General features: G+C 44.9%; 1 protein-coding gene across 1 annotated transcript in view; it reads right to left on the bottom strand.

Moving 5' to 3' along the window:
* Positions 1-20128, bottom strand: part of LOC148836618 (solute carrier family 12 member 9) — a 61392-nt gene extending 41264 nt beyond the window's left edge. Inside the window, exons 1-6 of the mRNA XM_088914743.1 lie at positions 19595-20128; positions 17388-17522; positions 13861-13998; positions 12888-13184; positions 12225-12332; positions 11019-11130 (exon numbers count right to left, since the gene is read on the bottom strand). Of these exons, the coding sequence (XP_088770869.1) occupies positions 11019-11130; positions 12225-12332; positions 12888-13184; positions 13861-13998; positions 17388-17522; positions 19595-19817 (1013 nt within the window). The 5' untranslated portion in view covers positions 19818-20128. The remainder of the gene's footprint in view (positions 1-11018; positions 11131-12224; positions 12333-12887; positions 13185-13860; positions 13999-17387; positions 17523-19594) is intronic.
* Positions 20129-20988: the final 860 nt, after the last annotated feature.

The raw sequence follows: 20988 nt of genomic DNA on the forward strand, positions 1-20988 counted from the left end.
TCTCGCACTGCTGTGGGTCACATGGGATAAACTACACAGCTGAACATGTAGATGGTTTTTGTTGGTAGAATCCCCAGCTCCCAGTATAAAGACCGATATCATGACAACCACCAGTTCAAACACCTGTGGCCTGTTTAACTTTGTTTTTAATAACAGAGGGGTACGTTTGTTTCTACTAAGGTTTGTGCTACAAAAATAACCCAGGAAGAACTGTAGGGTTATATTTAAAAGTTTTCTGACTGTAGCCATCACCTCCTCCTAACAGAAAGGAGAGCAGTGCACCGCTCACAGAGCACAAGCAGGGTTCTGCACGGGTCACAGACGGTTTAATCTGTACCAATAATTTAGTAAATCCACAGCCGAAAACGTATAATCAAGCCAGGAGCAAAGTTTCAGAAATCAATTACGTGAAGTTAACGAACCGTAGCAGCAGGACTTAGTGCAGAGATCCTGGCGCAGGGAGGCTGCTGCAGCACCTTCCTGGCTTGTGCACCCACAGTGCTGCGCTATGCTGCCGTGGGCCAGCAGAGGGCGCTTCCACAGAGCGACTGGGGAATCCTGGGCTCTCGAACACCAGGGGGCCCCTCCACCACTATGGAGCACCCCAGCAGAAGAATGGAGGGAATCCTGAAGGCGGGGATGGGCAAGGGGAATGCTCCAGCTCTGCGTTGGGCTCATCATTAATAAAAAAAAGAGAAGCCAGCCCTGAGATGTGCTGGAAGCAGCGCAGGTCTGCCAGTCAGTGGAAGGGGAAGTTATGGGGAAGTGGGAGATAACCAGGAAGTCTGGTGTTGCCGCTCGTCAGAAGCTTCTGCTTTTGTGGCAAGCCTGTGGCTGGCAGGTTTCAGAAACAGAAGTCAGAAGCCAGAGCTACCTTGGCATCTAGAGTATTTTAGAGAATTTTAACACAGGCCAGAAGACAGTATGGCAGAGCTGTGTATTTAACTTTCTGATAGCTGGCTTAAACGCGCGGACAATTATGGCAGCTTTCCGACTAGAGCCCCCACAATTTCTGGAAAATCAAAAAAACAACTGTAATTCAGCCATTCAGACCCTTTCCAATCGGCTTTACAGCTGAGCAACGGGAGCTCGGAGGTTTAACGTGGAATTAGCTTGGCATTAACACACATGATCCGCTTTCAGCCACACAGGCTGGTCTGCCCTAGAAGTGTCTGACGTCAGCCTGCCTGACAGTGTGTGCAGCCTCTCCTGTTTTTACACTCCAACTCTATTTGCATCTGTAAAACAGACACGCGTTTTATGTATTGTAATATACTGTACGTGCATAACCTTCCAGTTGTGAAGGCAGTGAATTACCCACTACTCTATGCTGCCCCCTTGTTATTTTAAAAGAGGAATATGTGAAAATGTCAACCGCTTTTACTCACACCTTTTTATACTGTACTTAAATTCAGAAACATTTGTGAGATACTAAGCAGTCAATTTATTTAAGTCTGCTAAAGACGAAAGCGTTTTGGTTATACAGACTTATTTGTAAAAGTTGCAAATACAAAACATTTATGAAAAACTAAGCAAGTTCTGCAATGTCTGAAGGAACCTTGCTGTCCTCCAAAAAAAATGTAGATGTTGCATCTACAGGGGAGGGCCATTCAGCACACCCACTCCATTGGGTAGTTAGTACTGTAGGTAATCTACTTTTGTTTAAAAGATACACAAAGGTAAACTACTAGACAATCATCTGGCTAAATTTTATACCCAAGTAGCGAATGGACTTCACCCATCCAGGTCTTCCCTTAAGCATTCACAGCAATGTCAATCCCATGTCTATAGGACCCTTTAACCATGCACTGATTTTGTAGAAAGACTCCAACAGACTCATCTATAACACCTGGCAACTAGTTATCACCCCAGAGTGCTCATGTCAGAACTTTCTCCCCATAACTGATAATACCCCCCAACTGTAGGGTCAGCTTTTCTCTGCCTTTTGGCCCATTTGAAGTGCAGCATTCACTACTCATTCAGGGTTTTATCCTCACCACAAATGAAGCCAGTCACTCTGGGATTCACAGTCTGTCACACCCGGCGGGTGGAGATCCCTGGTTAAGGACCTCCGAAGACCATGGTTTACTGTCATCTTCCACAAGCATGACTGTGGTACTTTCAGAATCCTGCTGCTCAGATTTTAACAACAATGGAAGCACATAACCTTGTTTCAGCAGAATAAGCTGAACTTCCCCAGTTACCGGTGAGATTTTGAACCAATGTAAAAACATTGTTGCTCACAGGTATAACATTGTTATACCACTGACCTCCTCAGACTTCAGGCAATCTACATTTTATTGAAGCCATTCTATGAGCTGATCTCAAATCCAGACAGTGAACAAACTCCCCGTTTTTACACACTTGGCCTAGTGGGCTACAGTTCATTAGACACTCACATGCTGCTGAAATGCATCAACCCCATTACAAACAGACTATTTATCTACTTTCTTTTTCCATCCTTTTCTATTCTTACTGCTACGAGGTACAAGGTTTCGGGGGAGCCGGAGCCTATCCACGAAAGGCATGATATACTACACTGTGATGGGCTGGCATCCAGACCAGACACACTGACAAAGACGCACACCACAGAAGCCAGGTAACCTACCAGTTTATTTACCAAGACTACGGAAGGAATCTGGTTTTCATGGCTTTATTCAAAGGTTTTTAGAAAGAAAATCAGGTCACTGAAGCAGAAGATGGAACAGATTTTCATAAGGGAGGAAACCCACATGAACAAGTGAGAACATACAAACCCCACACAGATAACACTGCGAGATAGCAATGCTAACCACCGTACCTTCAAGCTGCCCTTCGTTTTCTCTTTATTCAACTTAATTTCTTAAAGCTGCATTTTGTTTTTCCTCCAATTATGTTTTCAGTTTAAAGCATTTACAAAGCCTTAGAGAGGTGCTACATACAAATCCCAGGGAAGAGCCCAGAGCATTGGGTACTGAGGGGGTCAGAGTCGGACACATGAACACCCCACCCCTGCCAGCTCCCACCCTGTTTGCGTTTGTCACCAAGATCAATACTGCTCCGTCAGTAGCGACATTGACGGATTCTGTTACTTGTGCTTATTTTTCCATTTTTTTTTCCCGTGTGGCTGAAGACTAGCATGGAGAGCAGTGGAGCCTGGCTGAGTTAACCCCTTCTTCCCCACAGCACTCACAGGCGAGAATTTTGTTAACTGCCATGCCAAGCAGCCTCTCAGCAAAATACTGGGAGGAATAAGAAACGACGTGTGCTGTTCTTTACAAAAACACTGGCTGACATTCCCCCCCCACCACCACCACTTCACAGGCAGAAGAGATCAGTACTGCCACTTCACTTCGGCAGATAACGTGCACACACACACCAGCCATCCACCATACCAGGGGAGCAAAACATTACAGAGATTACAGCGAGACTGAAAGAAGTATGAAGTGATACAAGAGACAAGGGCAGAGGGGGGGAGAGAGAGAGAGAGAGAGAGAGAGAGAGAAGCACACATTTAATCTAAGTGCTCCCTAGGGAAATGCCAAAGCCGAGGATTATTAAACTGGATCAATAGCTAACAAGCTGAGTGGTGTTCCCTGCCCCCTCCCCATCTCTGGCTGTGCGGTTTCAGAACTGTGCAACTGCTGTAGCTTTGCAGTGTACAGTCCTTGCAATGGGACTGAAGAAGTCGGAGCTACGATCAATCTCCGGGACCATTCCCGTCCAACTGTCCGCCGCCTCACTTGGTGCCCATCGCTCCTCCACGGCAACCGAAGCCTGGAACGAAACCCCGAGCACGACCAGGCTGCCCTTGCGAGATTTCCAAGACGGCTGCGAGCCACACGAAGGGAGAGCGAGGAGGAGATGGAGAGAGAGAAAACGGGGAACGCGATCCCCCCCTGCTGTGGTCCAGAGATAGCAGATGAAGAGAATGAGAGACGGCGTGTTCTGGTATTGTGGACGTTAACATCTGGCTTCAGTTCAGCCTGGACGTGCTTGTTTAGACGAGCAGAAAAGATAAAACGAGATTTAAGAAAAGAACACCCAAGCTAGCTGTGTATGAGAGATAGCAGAACAAAAGGAGGATAAGAGATTTTAATTAATGTAATTATACAGGCGATAATTAATATGCAAGCTCCAAGGCCACATTGGTTTTATCCAGGGTTCACCATGGGGCATCCCATGATGCACAGCGCGGGGTAGAGCGCAAACTGATTCGGGAGCACCGCACAGAAGGATGAGCAATTCCACACTAACTTAGCTTCATTGTGTGTCTGCAGGTTCTCTTGATCTCTTTAAAGCAGGAACACCTGAATCTATCAAACCGATTCAATCAAGACAATAATCAGTCGATTTAGGCCTTTTCAAGCTCAGCAGGACTGAAAACCTGTAGACACACCAGCCATCCAGGACCAGGATGGGTGTCAGAAAGTCACAAGAACCTTTCTCCCCCTAGAGCTGAAAATCACAGCAGGTACTATTACACTTTTCAAACGCAGAGTATATGGCAAGACAGCCAGACAGCCCCTCTCTCTCTCAGGCATGGGGGCAGCAACATTGAAGGGGCACGTTCATTTACTTCTCAGACACCTGGTACATCGAACGGCTGAAGCGATTGACAACCACCGACACTCCCCTCCTCTGCACGTTTGCAGAGAGTAGCAGATACAACAACCAAAATCTTCTCAACTACCACACCAGTCTATTCAGCACAGGACCAAAATATACCTATAGCCCATTACCCATCACCACCACTGGCGCACTGCTGCCCAGTTCACCAGCAGCAGCCAGAGAGACAATCCTGTTGGCACAGGCAAGTCTGCGAGGTGCCCGTTTGCCACATGACAAATAAAAAAAAAGAAAGTGGCAGAAGTGCTGACAGACTGCATGAGTGGTAGGAGTCACCAGTGACAGGAAGAGCAACACATTAAGAGAGAGAAACCAAGAGGGTAAGAGGAGTGAAGACAGATGACTCAATAAGCAGTTTCAGGACAAGTCTGCTGAAAGGAACAGTTTCTCTTCTGGACGGTCATGCAATCGTAGGACAGGAACGACTATGTGCAGCTGGAGCCAGAGACTATGCACTACTAGAGCCCCCTGCTGGTTACACAGGGAAATATTCTTGAAAGGCTACTGAGCACCACATCAAAAACACTTAAACTCCTGTGAGGCGGAGTGAGGCCTTCCCAAGTGATGTCAGACTCGGTGTTGGCGCAAAGCCCCACTTGAGACTGGAGTCATTTTTACAGACAAAACGAATATGTCTTTATTCACCTGAAACCTTAAAGTGTAATCTTGTTTTTGTTTTCAAACATAGCAGAATAGTAACCGGGGATTTTGAAAACACTGTTATCGTGAGGTCTGAGGCCCTGCGGTGATGCGTTATGGGGAAACTCGAGGCATGCCCAGGCCTCCAGTGCAGTACTTCCCAAAATATGAGCCTGACCAGAACGGACCTTTTAAGAAAGAGACACTTCGGCTCAAGTACTGCATGCTCAATTTAATAATACACCAATAAACTTCGCAGCACTAACAATGCTTTTGAGTGACGACCTGAGGTCCTCCAAAGATTTCTTCTCAAAGGCACTTCAGATTGGAGTTTCATAAAAAAACGGGGGTCAAGAAACAAGACCAGCACCAACAGCCAAGCACATCACAGCAGCACCTGCTCAAACACTCCTATTAGAGGGGTAAAAAAATAAATACTCAAATTTAAAACCGTTAGATCAAGTTCCACGGCCATAGCATATCTACAAATGGTTGTCCTTGATCTACAACCGAGACACTGACTTGACGATGTTCAGATCAGTAATCAAAACTACTGGTCCCGGAGTTACAGGTCTTCTGGTATCCTTTCCACCTGAACACTTAACTAGTTACCTGAATCACTTACTGCCCAATACATGAACAAGGGTTAGTAATATTATAAAATAATAATTCCGTTTCCTGAAAAGCTTACAGCTTTGGCTCTGCAGGTCCAGGAGTGTGGATCTCTGCTTTAAGGGCTCAACCCTCGCTTAGCAACAATGCCTGACTTGCACCTTCACTCCCACGTCTCGGAGAAGCACATCACTCTCCACAGCTCCGAAGAAGATTATCCTGGGTCCAGAGGTGTGCGGATAAATGAAAGGCCGTCATCTCTCAGAGCAGAGAGGCTAATCATGTGCTGGAGCCCTCAGATAAGAAATCTATTAACCCACGACAGGTTCAGTGCTGAAGACAGATGGCCTAAAGCTACACTTTCGTGGCCTCTCACCCTCCATACTTATGGCTAAACTAAAAATCCAATACACATTCACAGGCTTTCTTTTTGTCTCCACCCCTCCCTCTTTCTGCTTTTAATCCCCTTTTTCTCCTTTCTTCACAGAGGCAGAGTGACCTTTTGAGTATGGAAGAGCATTCTGTCTTCGTTTATTGGGCTGAGCAAACAGGGAATTAAGTCAGTGATGTTCAAGCAGACAGGGGAGCAATGTTCACTTTTATTTCCCACTAGAGGATATCTATGAAGCAACGGACACTGCAAGGCCAATACAGATTAAAAACTTGATAAGGACATAAAACCAGATATAAATATCTTCACACAGCAATGCCCAAACACAAGTCTAGCTGCCGTTTTCCAAATTATTCACCCTGTTATAAAGTGCCATATCCGTCTCTGAGGGATGCTTGCAAACAGAACCAGCAATGAACGTATGTTGGAAAATCTGGATATCTTCCATCCTTTTTTTAAAAATTATCTTAAAAATATACCATCACTGGAAAAAAAAGCTCTCTCACTATGGTCTATTGTCTCTCTGACACAGGTCTGGAAAATCAAGGGCATTACGGGCTTGACTACGACAACAGTGGCAAAGGTATCAAATACACTGAAATAAAAGTTGGTATCTCCAGCTCTACAGCCGTTTTAGGTGTTTGTGCTGCTACAGACAGATAGGAGAGGTTACTGTTCCCATGCTGCCTGACTTGCTAAAGACTGCCACCTGGTGGAAGCTAAGGTAATTTACTAATTATACAGCTTAAGCAGAAAAAATGTTTTTACCACATCATATGAACTAGGTACTTCAAATTTCTAAAACCTGGGGCTCCAGCACCAAAATCATACATAGTAGATTCCACATAACTATATATTAGATTATGTCACCATACAAAATGTGCCTGAAACTTTCCAGTGCTCAAAATATAAACGAGCCGCAACTTCACTGAACTCAGTTTCAGCATGTCAGCTCCTATCTGAGCAGCAGGTATGTGTCCTTAAGTCAGCTCTCTCCTTGAAAGCACACGATGATGGCTAATACAATGTTTTTGGAAACCCAATTAATTAAGCTTCAGAAGATCAAACTTTTTTTAAAAAAAAAAAGACAACTCGAGGTGTGAGGTTAAATTAATGGCTGAAATGGAAATACGAGAGAAGTGCACCAGGTTTCAGTTCGCTCTCCTCCCTTCCCTGAAACAGCTACGTTCCTCATTTCTTGTAAATACAGCAACACCATTTGTCACAGAACCGTCCTTCAAGTCAGGCCTCATTCCTACACATCATGATATCTTGAGGTTATAATGCAGCTTTTCTTACAAAACACGTTTGAAAGCAACGATAGCTGTAAACCTAAGAATACTTGAAGGCTTACATCCGTTCAGAGAACAGAGGGCACTTCTTTAGGCTCGAGGGTTGTGGGAGTCTGGAACAAGCTGTTCAACCATGTTGTTAAAGCTAACACGCTGGCTTTCCAACACACAGCTAAACAACATCCACAGATCTCTAAGCTACTAAAAACCCAAACACTCTTGAGAAGCTGAACTGCTTTGCTCATCTGCAGTCTTTATTCTAAACTCTCAAGAGGGTGTGCTTTTGGTACAGCAAACACCACCATGTAAGCTAGTGCAGGATGTAAAAAAATTGAGGGGGAAATTACTGCATTCACAAAGCATTGCACAGAGTGTTTAAGGGACTTTTTGCCTGTGCTATTTTTTCCTCTTTAAAAGAGACTGCACAAAAGATTAAAACAACAAGCACCGCAATTGAAATACTCAATTGCTAAATCATTATCTAAGAAACCTTTGGAACACTCACTGAAATACAAAAAACCCCATCATTTTTAGAAAGTTATGTCTCTCTGGTGAGAAGCAACCAGGAGTCTATCTGGGAAGGACAGGGCACAAGCTGAGACTACGCCCTGGAAGGACTGCCAGCCCCTTGCTGGGCATGCACACAATATTTAGACATGCCAAAGAACCCGGACAGCACATCTTTATATCACGGGAAGAACGATGCTGTAAAAGACATCAAAAGCATATAGCGGTAGAACATGCAAACTCCACGCAGAAGGCACCCCAGGCCAGAACCTGGAACCCAGGAGTGGTGAGGCACCGGTGAGAAGTGCCATGCTGATCAAGGAAAATTCGTGACCTTAGCGAAATTCGAAAGGTGTGAATCTCAGCTGCCTCTTGCCTAGTGCCTGTTCTAGCCCCATTACCTGCTGTGATCAGGATATGCCTCTGTGAAAGAGAGGAACAACGGCTCTAAACATTAATTAACACTGTTGGGTGAATTAAGAAAAGTACCGTGCTTTTTATTTCTACTGTGCGGTTTTTAAGTTTGCTTTCCATTGCAGCACTGTATACTGTATAGTCACTCCTAATTAAATGTGTACTCAAGACTACTTATGCAGCTGTCTGCTTTGTACAATGTGCAGCAAGGTTTTCAAGGCAATTTAAAGCTTAATAAGAGAAACTCCCATTCTAAAATGTCCCCCCCATTCTAAAAGGTTTCCAACCTCATTACAACACGTCAGCATTTAACAATCCAGACCTCCAATGTTTATCTGCTACAATCTTTATAGCTCAAAACTCAACGCACCCAAAACCTTCCATTTAAATATATTTTGAAAAAACAAAATTATCAGTTTAATAATCGCTGCCCTTACCTTTTCTTTGCTGGGATACAGGCAGGATTGTGAAAATGTGCCTCTTTTCCAGTGTGACTAAAGTTAACCCTAACCGATTACCAGTGTCACTACACTTAACAGAACCCTTATTACTGTTGCAACTCACAGCTGACAACCCCACTGAAGCTCAGCAGGCGTGAGCCTGGTCAGTACCTGGATGGGAGACCTCCTGGGAAAAATTAAGGTTGCTCCTGGAAGATGTGTTTGTGGGGCCAGCAGGGGGCCAGTTCATACAGTAGATGGGGCTTATTAGGAGGCCAAGACTGGTAAAGACCAATGGGAAATTTGGCCAGGATGCCGGGGTTACACCCCTAATCTTTTCGAGAAACGCCCTGGGATTTTTAATGACCACAGAGACTCTGGACCTCGGTTTTACATCTCAACCAAAGGATGGTGCCTTTTTACACTATAGTGCAGGGTGAGCGCCCTGTACTGGCCCCATTAACACCACTTCTAGCAGCAACCTTAGCTTTCCCAGGAGTCTTCCATCCAGGTACTAACCAGGCTCACACCTGCTGAGCTTCAGTGGATTGGTGTCTGTATGGATTCAGTTTGAAGGTTACACCTTCAGGAGTCAGGACTCTGAATTTCTGATAAGGGCTGCAGGTTCAAATCCCAAGTGGGACACAGGTGTTGCACCATTGAACAAGATGCTTTAACTCTAACACTAGCCCAGAATGCTCCAGCAAACCCAGATGTGCTGTCAGGCACCAAGATTTGTATGTAAACCAAACAGGTACCTGTAATTGTAATCTCTATAAATTGTTTTGGATTAAAAAAAAAGTCAGCCACATCTAAACACAGGTATACCTCTAGCACCTGCACAGATGAGACTCACACTGGAAGCACGAAATAACAAAGAAACAGATTAATGTCCCTTGACTGAACTCAGCTAATCAACCTGGAATTTTTTATTACTATGCGCTAGCTCAAATCTGTGCTCAAAACAAAAAGTAAGGATTGACAATAAGAAGTCTAATGAAAGCTTAAAAGAAATGAAACTGTGAGGATTACAATTATCAGTACCAAAGAAAATGCAGGTTTGAATAACATTCTGAAAAAAAAGGTGTTTGAGCACACGAACACACTGACGCCCCGTCGTTCACTTTCAGCACCAGACTCACAGCCTCTCAGCTGCGGTTCTTCTTGTGCAAAATCACGAGGCTCCACACAGCATCGCTCTCTCACAAGTCTGCAACCCAGAGTGGTGACGGGAGGCGAGGCGAGGGACTGACTGAGGTTTTGGTGTTTCCCAGGCTGTGACCACAGCGCTGCGTCACACAACACGCAGATTGAACAAGCGGCAGCCAGAAGCACAGCCAAGCAACACCCTGCGTTCTTGAGCTGCTGAGCAGCACGGGCAGAGGACGACACTGCTTTAACAGAGAAATAAGTTCTGTATCCCGAGATGAAGTTTAAACAACCAAGTTTATTGCATGCAAGGGACTATGAGATCAAACTATTGTTCGGAATATAGGTACAAAATTTCTAGTTCATATAGCAAACTTCAGCCACTTCTGACGCAAATTGTTACCATCATAACGGGGTCCTGCATTTGGACATTCCCAAGACCTTGACCACTTTGAATGACCGGTTTTATGTTTCCTTAGTTAGGGAGTCTCTATCTTGCACTTGGAATCTCTTATCAGTTAACTCCCATCCTTGCCATAACTGAAAAGTGCTTAAGCATGGAATGTCTTGGGTCACAAGAAGCCTTTGTGCAGAAAGAAATCAGTTAACCCCTTGTTCACATCTTAGATCTTTTCTTCAACACTAACTCTGCAAGACTATGGCACACAGCATTGCAACACAAAGCAACACAGCCGGTGCGCAGGACACTCCGAGACGGACACACACACACAGACCAAGAGAGGGGGAGGCTGCGCTAATTCATCACAACCTGGGTTTCTCAGAGATCTTGAGGTAAACTGCCCTGAAGTTCAGCAAGCTGCCTCTAGACATCTACAAAAATCAGCAGCTGCGTTTTATGTAGGTATAGTAATCAAAGAAAGAAAAAAAGTGTGCAAAAGAAGCTTGGCAGTGAAATGAGAAGGAGAGAAAAAAAAAAACAGCAGGCAGAGAGGGTCCAGGACTTACAAATCGCAGGTACAGGCCACCAGCACGTTGAGCAGGTTGTAGATGATGAAGGTGAAGATGACGGCGGTGATGGTGCCGCGCGGGATGGAGTAGCTGGGGTTCTTCAGGTCACCTGAGGGAAACGGAAGGGCCAGCCGCTCAGTACAGCTCACACACACAGTCATCGCCAACAAAAACCAGCAGGGCCAACGTGGGAGATGCACCTTTGTGAAAAGCCAAAGCTATTAAACAAGGCCTCACTGAGCAGTCAGGCAGCCTTGAACAAAACTGCGGAAAAGGAGACTGAGGGCTCCCTCCAGAGCTTTATACAGAGAATAATAGAACAGCAGAAGGAAACTGTGACCCACTGACAGTACACGTCTCAAACTCCACTCCTGGAGGCCTCCTAGTTTTTGTTCCAGCCTGAGTAGCTAATTAAACACTAATTATGGTTTTTCTTCTGGTCTTTCACAGCTGATTGCTCAAAGCTGTCTCCTTATTAAAGGTACTGTTACTCATAAAAACCTGGGAGCCTGTTTAGAAGTATAATATTTATGCAGTTAGTCAGAATAACTACTGTATATAACTCAGGAAGAACAGACTGAAACTAAGGGCCAGTTCCCATCTCTGCTTAAACAGTATCAAATGCATGTTTGAGCTCAGCATGCTGTCCCGATTATCCAAACTAACTGGGAAGTGCAACACTGAAGCCCTCATCGTACTGCAGAAGGATGTTGTATTTGGATTTTGCTCATCAGTAAAGAATCACCCCTGAGTTAGTGGATGAAATTAGCTGCAACACAGCAGGCATTAACCTACTGTACGCTACAAACGCACAAACCCCTTGCACAAACGTGCTCTTGTGTTGCCTGGTAACTGGACGCTGTGGGCAATCACATGCATGTGGAATCATTGTCAGACGGGTGTCAGCACTTTACGTTTTCAGTGCCCAGCAAGGTCTGGATTAGTGCGATGTTTGAATATACTGGAAAGCTGTGCGACTTTAGTCAGAAAAAAATTTAAACAATCACAACTTCAGGAGCAAAAGGACATTACAGGAGTGTGAGCCTGTTCCTGTAGCCTGCCTGCCCTAATACAGCTGCAACCTCAAGTGAGCGAATAAGAGCAAATCAATATTCCAGCAGGCAGGTAAAAACAAAGACTCAACAGAAATGTCTTAAATCGAGAAGTGACGTACGGTACTTGTTTGCAGCTCCAAGCCCTCACCTGACATGTTGGATCCAGCCATGATTCCTGTGCAGCCGTTGAACATGACCGCGAATACGGTGGCGAAGGTCATTTGGGTGCCAGTGGTGTAATCCACAGTGTACTTGGCTGCAGAGAAACACCGGCATACTGAGGCAGAAACAGGGCTCAGCTCCACCCACAGATCTACAGCACCACCCCCCTTTCCCGTGTGCATACAGAGCTCATCTCTCTGCATCTCTCCAGACGTCTGCCTCCCTCTTGACTCCCATTATGGCTCCAAATGTCCCCTGGCCTCTTGACTTGACTTTCTCTACATCCCTTTGCCCCTGGGTCCATCTGATCTGTGTACACCCATTGATGGCCACAGACAGAGGCAGGCAAACACTGCAACCACTTGGCTAACACTGAAGAAATAAGTACTCATCCCTTCTGCCTCCAGCAGTTTAAATCAACTACAAAGCTTAACTATCACTCGCAAAAATGAATACAAGTGCCCTAAAAAGATTTGGAGAATTGTCAAATCAGTTAAATAACATTTCTAACAATAAATAAGTGAATAACTGAGATGCCACGAGTTCTGCAGCTTATAGCCTTGATGTGGCTGCCTATCCAGTCGGCCAACAGCGTCTACCTTCCAGTCTGCCCGTGTGCTGGTCAGACAGCCGGCTGTGTGGTACTCACGTCCCAGGTTCCCCTGCAGCGTGCTGAGCTTGAAGCCCGTGAAGTTGGCGTAGGAAACGGAGCTGTTGGCGTTGGTCTGGGGGAGGGGCACAGCATGTGGCCCCACTGCGAAGAAACTGATGAAGATGGTGGCCAGCACCACAATGACAATGAGGAAGATGAGGAAAGTGGCCTTGGCATAGATGTGGGCGCCCACCAGGCAGACCAGCAGGCACAGCAGGAGGATGCCTGTTCCGTATAGCAGCGCCCACCAGTACGAGCTGGGCAGGACACGCACCCCACCAACCCCGTCCGTGTCTGGGAGAAGGGAGTGCCAGGCAGGGTCACAAGGTCAAAGAAACAGACACAGAGCAAGCCAGAAAGAAGCGAGAGACAAAAGAAGCATTAATAGGTTACTTGATGAGAAAGAGGCATAAAAAAGTTGCTTCTCTTATTTTGGATCGTTTTACAGGCACAGCCAGTTGCCGAGTATCAGGATAGTTGCAAAACCTGCTTTGCCACAAATTAAACACGTAAATCTTGGCAAATGTGCAAGATTCCTTCGTGTGAAACAAGGAACAGACAAATGCCTTACACAAGATTGCATAAATGAAATCAAAAACTCAATTTCTACGCCTTTGTTCAGAATAACTCAACAACACTTGAACAATAAGGGTATTTACACACCTGTACAGGCAGTACTTAACTGAATGTTATCCTCCAATTTATAGGTGTAAAAATACATTGATATAGAGGTCATTCTTCCATATAAGTGGCAGCAAATCTACAGAAGTATTGGTACCATAAATTTAAATAATCCTCTAGTATATCTATAAAAAGAGACATCATTCCTACATGTCAAATTTTACAATGTCAATTACACTTAACAGATTAGTGACACTTCCCTCATTTCAGATCAACAGGCTGACCGACTCTCCTGGACCGAGGCAAGACACGAGATGGCGCACACTGAGCACGAACTGCTCCTCCGTACCTGCTTGTACGCCGAAAGTGTCGATGATGGCCTCTACCAGCCCCAGCACAAAGAGGGCGCTGCCGCACACGTTGGCGAAGAAGAACATGATCCCGATGCTGCCCCCAAACTCTGGTCCCATGGCTCGGCTGATCATGTCTGAGAGGGCGGGGAGGGTTAAGGAGCAGGTGCGTGAAGCTGGCCACTCCGACACAGAAGAGATCAGAGAAACCAGAAGACCGAGGAAGTGGCAGACAGGACCACAGAGATGGCACTCACACAGAGCAAAGGACACACATGCAATCCCTTAGACGCCCATACAGTACACACACCAGCAGAGCTACACTTGCTGGCTATGAAACCAATATCATGACTCCACTTACTCACAGGAGCTAAACTATTTGTGAACAGCTAGTGCATTGGTTTTCTTATGTACGCAGAATCACAATAGCCTGACAACCTAGTCAAATGAAAATGACTATGACCCAGCAGTTTTTAGGTGGTTCACACCAATGAAAAGAAACCATAAACACTTACAGGAACAGTCATTTTATTCCCTCACCAAACAGATCATTTCCTTCTTTTCTCCCACTGAGAGCTGCTTGATCAACACACCGAGACCAGCTGATCTCAGATTTCAAGCTTTAACCACCTTAGTCAGTAAGAAAAATCATCCCTGTCAGAGAACACCATCTGCATTATTCAGATACTCTTCTAATGCACACACTAAAGAACGTCGATCTCTCACATGCTTCAACCCATGACCCTGCTCATCCAGTGCAGGATGAACTCTGTGGTCTAGATGTCAATGCTCCTAACCTAGGTCACTAGCAGAATGTGTAGGGATTCCCCCACCAGCAGCACACAACTGACATACCAACACTGGGATAGGATGGACATTAGTCATGGATTGTCTTCTAATTTCCTACAATTTACAAAGAGGCTCCTCCAATCAGCATCAACTCTCCTGTCGGGCACTGCAAAGCTGCCAGCATCTCATAACATGAACGTCTCTGACAAGGGAGTCAGAGGAGCACGTTCACAGGTCCTCGCTTTACATGTGCGACACAGCAGCAGTTACTGACTGACTCAAACACAAGGCCAGCACTTAAGAAACGAAAATGGCCATTTCAAATTTCAGAAGCTAAAATATAATAAGCTTGTGTCTATTAGTGAAACAGAAGCAGACACTTCTGTACTATTCAAACAATATCTGTGACACACTCACACATATATGCAGTCTGGGACACGCATAGGAAAGGACTTTTCTGAAATAATCCTAATCACACTTGCCTATATAAAAGCATGTAGACAAACAAACATGAATTCCAAGACAAGGCATATCGACACTTCTCAGAAACAGCGCGACTCTGAAGTACACGAAGGTGTGTGTATGTGTGTCAGAATCCAGCTTTCATTTGTTCATAAAAGTCCCAAACCTGAGCTGGAAAGCCACAGTTGCACAGTTGAGACAGAGGTACTGTACTTCCCTTTCTCACACACAGAGCCCTGTCAGCAAAACCACTGAATGTACACGCAGGCTCCCTGGAGTATGGGGGAGTGCTGGAGTACACAAACCTGGATTAGCTGGAAACTCAGACAAAAAGGGAAACAGACCAGCTCAGTCATCTATACTGTACCTCCCACTAGCCTCACATATTTCTGACAAGTGTAACAGTTAGAAACGTAGTTCAGGTGGGTAGCTGCGTCAGCATGCGTAGGCTCCAAAGGAACAAGTAATAGGTTTATTCCATGCTGAAAAAAAGAAGAGAGAAAAAAAAGAGAGAAAACACAACGTTTCGGCCGTGGGGATAACTGAAGAAGGCTCCACAGCCGAAACGTTAGGTTCTCTTTTTTTCTCTCTTCTTTTTTTCAGCATGGAATAAACCTATTACTTGTTCCAGTCAGAAACGTAGCCCACTTTTTGAACATCTAATTTGAAGCATTTTAAAACTAAAAACACTACAGAATTTGGGCTAAAACGGTTCAGAAAAATGTATTATAAATTCTCTATTCCTTAAAGTTTGATTGCTTAGGATTCAGATGTTTGAACAGTGACGTAGATCACAGTAATTTATATTATTCAGTAGTTTTCTCTAACTCTGCAGCACATGCTTGTCAACATACAGCACAAAGGTTTAGATAGCAACTGCAGGCAGCCAATATTCAGTGACTTAACAAAAGAGGAAGATCAGCTCTGGAGAAGAACCATAGGCTGGATTTAAAACAGGTACAGATGGGAGAAACTGGAGTGTGTTCCAGAAGTAAGGAGGAGAGAATAAAAAGGCCCTATTTTCAGCAGGATTCCAGACATGGTCAGAAGCCTGAGAACTTGGAGAACATGCAGACGAACAGGGTAAAGGCAATAAATAGAGGCCAAGATAAAGCCTTTGGATAACAAATCGAAAAGCACAATAATTCAAAGGTATTTAGAGACAGAGGTAGAAGCTAGTGTGCTAAAACTAGCTGACTGACTGACCGACCCCCTCAAAGCCCAAACAATTCTCACATCGGGTCTGCCCAGAGTCAGAGGGAAAAAAAAAACAGAATGCCAGCCAAATCAGATTTGTGTAATGTTTTGGAAAGCTACCCTGTGATGTTAAAGTTACAGACATTCTGCATTGGTCTGCTCTTCACCCAAAGAAGAAATTTCTTTATGCAGAAATTATCCTGCCATGATGCTTGAAATTGTAGACATTTTCTTTCAGTGAAGTTGAGCCTAACAGATCTGTATTACACTATAAAGATCTGGCCCTTAACTGCATGGATGTGTGAAAAAAAAGAACAGTTTGATTCTCTGTGTGTCCTGTGATGGACTGGTTTCCCCTCCAGGGTGTATCCTGCTTTTGCCCTTTGCTTGCTGAGATAGGCTCTGGCTCTCTCACAACCTGTACGGAATAAAGCAGTTTAGAAAATGGATGATTGATAAATGTAATGGATTAGCTGCTACAGCACTTCTTACTGGAAGCTCATGGTATAGTTCACCTTGAATGGTCATGACGAGGTTTGTAAAGATGCTGATCAGTGTGGACTGAAGATAACCGAATGTCAAGCTTGGTTTATTCTCAAGTCATGTTAGGAACAGTCAAATAAAACACTCAAAATGAAGGCTTTAACTGACTTCTAGATGCTTATAATATACTCTACATGTATCACAATTACTTATTGTGTAGTAGAGTATTTGGTATATTTTTGAAACAGCAGTCCACTGCAAGCAAGTTAAAAAGCAAAGAATGGAAAATCTAAATATTAACCAAAATGTACTGTACAAATTATATTGAATTTCAGTTACAAAGGTGTTATTTCATCAAAACCTTTCATTCAAAAAGGCTAAATTACAGCACAATGCATCAAGAGCTGCTGTGCATTATCTTCACTCCTATATAAATGTCAGAAAAGCACTTGAAAATGAAGTATTGCAGAAATTGGAGGGATTGTGCAACGACATTTGGAGCAAAGCTGTACCGGGAAGCTCCAGAGCACACCAAGGCGCAAGGCCAGCTCTGCGCGGCTGTGCGACCACCTGGTGTCCAGGCAACAGAGGATACAGTAGGCTCCGCCGGCGTCCAGCGCTCCGTTGGTAGAGATGGCGCACACCGATAGCACCGTCATGCTGATGATGAGGTACGCCACCAAGAACATGGCAATAGCCTGGTACAGCCCGGCTTGGCCCACCACGAACCCTGCGGACACACACATACACACACACACAGGACCCCATCAGACACTACAGGGACGGAATCTGTCCCCCAACTCAACACTTCAGCGAAGCCAGAGCTGGATTCAGAACCTTGCATGTAAAACCAACTTAGTTACAACACAGAATACATTTCCTGGAAAACTAGCCAAGCTCCGACTAGTCTCCGATATGAGAAGTTTTTAAGAGTTGAAAGATTTTTGGAAAAACTGATGCCCCGGAACCCAACACAACAGGTACAGTATCACACAGCGTGTTCAAAAAGAATGATGACATTCAATGAGAACTCTCTTATACACAGAAGTCTTTCTACCGAGTTTGAAGCTTGAGATATGCAAACAGCCTTCAGAAGCTCAGTTCCCCTCTGCCCATGCCAGAGACCTGCCTGGGCTGCCCCTGACAACTGATCTCAATCCATGAGATTCTTCTTCCACAGGGACAGCTGGGTGATTAAGACAGGAGAAAAATACGAGTCTGATCGGTAAAAGCCCTGCAACCTTGTTCTCTCGAGGTTTGTTTGCGCCACTAGTGCCGATAAGATCAGTGATATGCCACCTTCCTCATCGCGCGTGCACACACAGTTCTGAGCTCCTATCCAAAATCTGAGCCAGACGCAATACAGAGCTGGGAATGCATGTCAGGATCGTCTGAGGCAAGAAGTGTAACCTAAAGATCATATTATTGTGTCGTGAAAATGATCATTTTAATCTGTAGCACACAAAACTTCAGCACAGCGTCAGTGTGGCAGCATGATGGCCAACATAGGACAGACACCTCAATCTGTCCTGCAGGACCCCAGACTCTCCTGGGTTATGTTTCCAGCTCTTAACCCATTAGCTGGGCAAAGACCTTATTTTCTAACTATGAGGAAGTAATATAAGGGGAGAGTAAATTGTGTTGACCTGCCCCCACACAGGTGTGTTGAATTTAATCAACTGGACATTTACAGTACACAGCGCCTTCTGGCAGGAGCGTCCGATACCATGTGGACATCGCTAATGGGGTCACCTTCTAGGATGTACTCCAGCATTAATAAGGGAGAGACCTCTTAATATGCAAAACAGAGAGCAAACGGCAACAAACCTACTGAAAAGTATTTTGGAAACGGGTTAAAAAGATAAATCAAGCAGGGTGTTCAATTACTGATATCAAGTAGTCTGGGTGACTAAGAGCCCAGTTGAAAATAAAAAGTCAGTATCTAACAAGGAGCTCTCCGTCGACCAGAAGCACAAACCACTAGAACAGAAACTTAAACGCCGGAACGGCTTATGAGCTGCAGGTCTGAACAAGCCATCACCAGGCGTTTGTCTGGAGTCTATTTACACGGAGGTGTAATGCTTAAGTAATAAAAGTAGCTAGGTTTGACACAACACGTAGAAGAGTTTCAGCTGGCGAAACCCAGAATGGTTCAAACTGCGGTGAAAATGGAGTTTTTAATTTTTCGCAGAATCGTCGTGCTACAGCCAGCTCACAGGCAGATCGAGAGTCGGGAGAGGACGGGGAAATCCACTGATAACGTTCACGCAAGGAGAAGACTTGGAAAGGGGAGATTCGCCGGTTTTGGATTACATGTAAACTCCTGAAACTTCATCAACGTTGCCGGTATGCAAAGATGAAGGCGTTTTCCTAAAAGCATCAGATCGTTTGGACTCCTGATGGATGTTTTGTAGTGCCTCCTCGGACTTCTTCACCTCTGGTGCCCCGGGAATTCCCAGTCTGGTCCGGGACTACTGTATCTCACATGGACGCGCCGGTTTAGTCAATTTAACTAAAGCTTACAGGACAGCCATGTAACCAGCAGTGGAGGGACAATAATTCGGGACATTTAAATGTGTCCGAGACCTTTTTATTCTCTCGTGCGGTTTCAGCGTTAAGAATTGCATGGAACACACACTGTACCCCGCTTGTCTAAAATAAAATGTGCTATTTACTACGGAAACGTCAACCATCAAGAGGGTGATAACCAACCAGAACAGGGTACGAATGCAGCTGGAAAAAAAAGAAGTTTAAGCATCACTGTCACGGATTAAAAAAAAACACACACACCGATAAACTCACCTATTCTGAGGAACACCACCACGCTGAACATGGACAGCAGGGTGGGGATGACCACGCCGAAGAAGGTGGACAGTTTCTGCGGCTGGGCGCTCTGTCTCCGGCGTGAGGGGCCGGGGGCCGCCGGACCGGCGCCGGCGCCGCGCTCCTGCACGACGCGCTGGGGGTCCGACTCGTTGACACTGGCCGAGAGCCGGTAGTGGAGGAGCGGCGTCCTTTCCGACATCGTGTCCGTGGATCTACTCCGCTAGCTTGCCGATAGTAAAACTTCAGCTGAAGAACAAGGAAGCGTCAGTTCAGATCATTCCGCATCCAAGCCGCAGCCGGTAAGAATAATCCTTAACCATTCCCGTTTGCCACAATGCTGTGTATTTAAGAGCAGAGAGATGAAAAATGCTAAAGGAGAAGCCGTCTACCGAATGATACGCCAACAAAACAAAATATCACGCGAACGAAATCATTAGCACCAAACTTTTAATGTCGCAAACAAAAAGGTGCAATCTCGGACAGCATAGCCCTGTCACCACACTCTCCTGTGATTTCAGCTGCCAGCGGCGGTCATGTGACAGAGGCTCGCCGCCGCGTCTCATCATATGACCCCGTATCTTCTCTCCAATTGCTGGATCGTTCCTGCCCTGTTCAACCAACCGGTGGAAAAAAAAATTAGAGCTGTCAAAGATTTTGATTCACAATTCAGAGTTTTATGCTGTTAAAGGCACGAACTTCCGCAACTCTGTCTTCCCGTTTTAATTTTACTCTTGTGAAAATGCTGTGTGCCTTTTACACATACAGTACAGCTGCTAACTGGCTGGACGTTCGCATTGGCTTAACTAAAATAGATTTAATACCGTGCTCAATTGTGTGTTTAAAACATCTTATGTTTTAGTGTCTACTGTCAAGATAACATGGATCAGGGTTTCTTAACCTTTTATATATAGAAAAAACACATATAAAAAAGCTTATATATCTAACTTATACTGTATATACCGTATGTATTAACTGGAGAAAATGAAGCACTAGGCACAATATTCTATACTCAAGCATGGTTTAACACAAATTCGCTATTTCACATGAGGAATCAGATTTAAACAAATGAAATCTTAATGGGAGTAAATTACAGCGCCTGCAGTTAGTCTTAGATATCCGTGAGCGAGACAGTCATTCTACAGTCCTTTTGATGTTAAGCCATCAGAAGAAAAATATCAAGGATTTTGTAGAAAAAGCTTTGTGAATATTGCAAAGGCCAAATTCACCATGTCCCCATTTCTGTAGTAGTCTTTTTTCTCTTTTCATGAAATCAGGTGTACAAGACCTTAATTAGAGCTACGGGTTCATTGGATCCGTTAAACAAAATAATTAGCCCATCCACGTGATGCAGGTAGCTTATGTGGATTAAA

The sequence above is a fragment of the Atractosteus spatula genome, chromosome 4 (assembly GCF_055471065.1).
Source record: "Atractosteus spatula isolate fAtrSpa1 chromosome 4, fAtrSpa1.hap1, whole genome shotgun sequence".
Lineage (NCBI taxonomy): Eukaryota > Metazoa > Chordata > Actinopteri > Semionotiformes > Lepisosteidae > Atractosteus > Atractosteus spatula.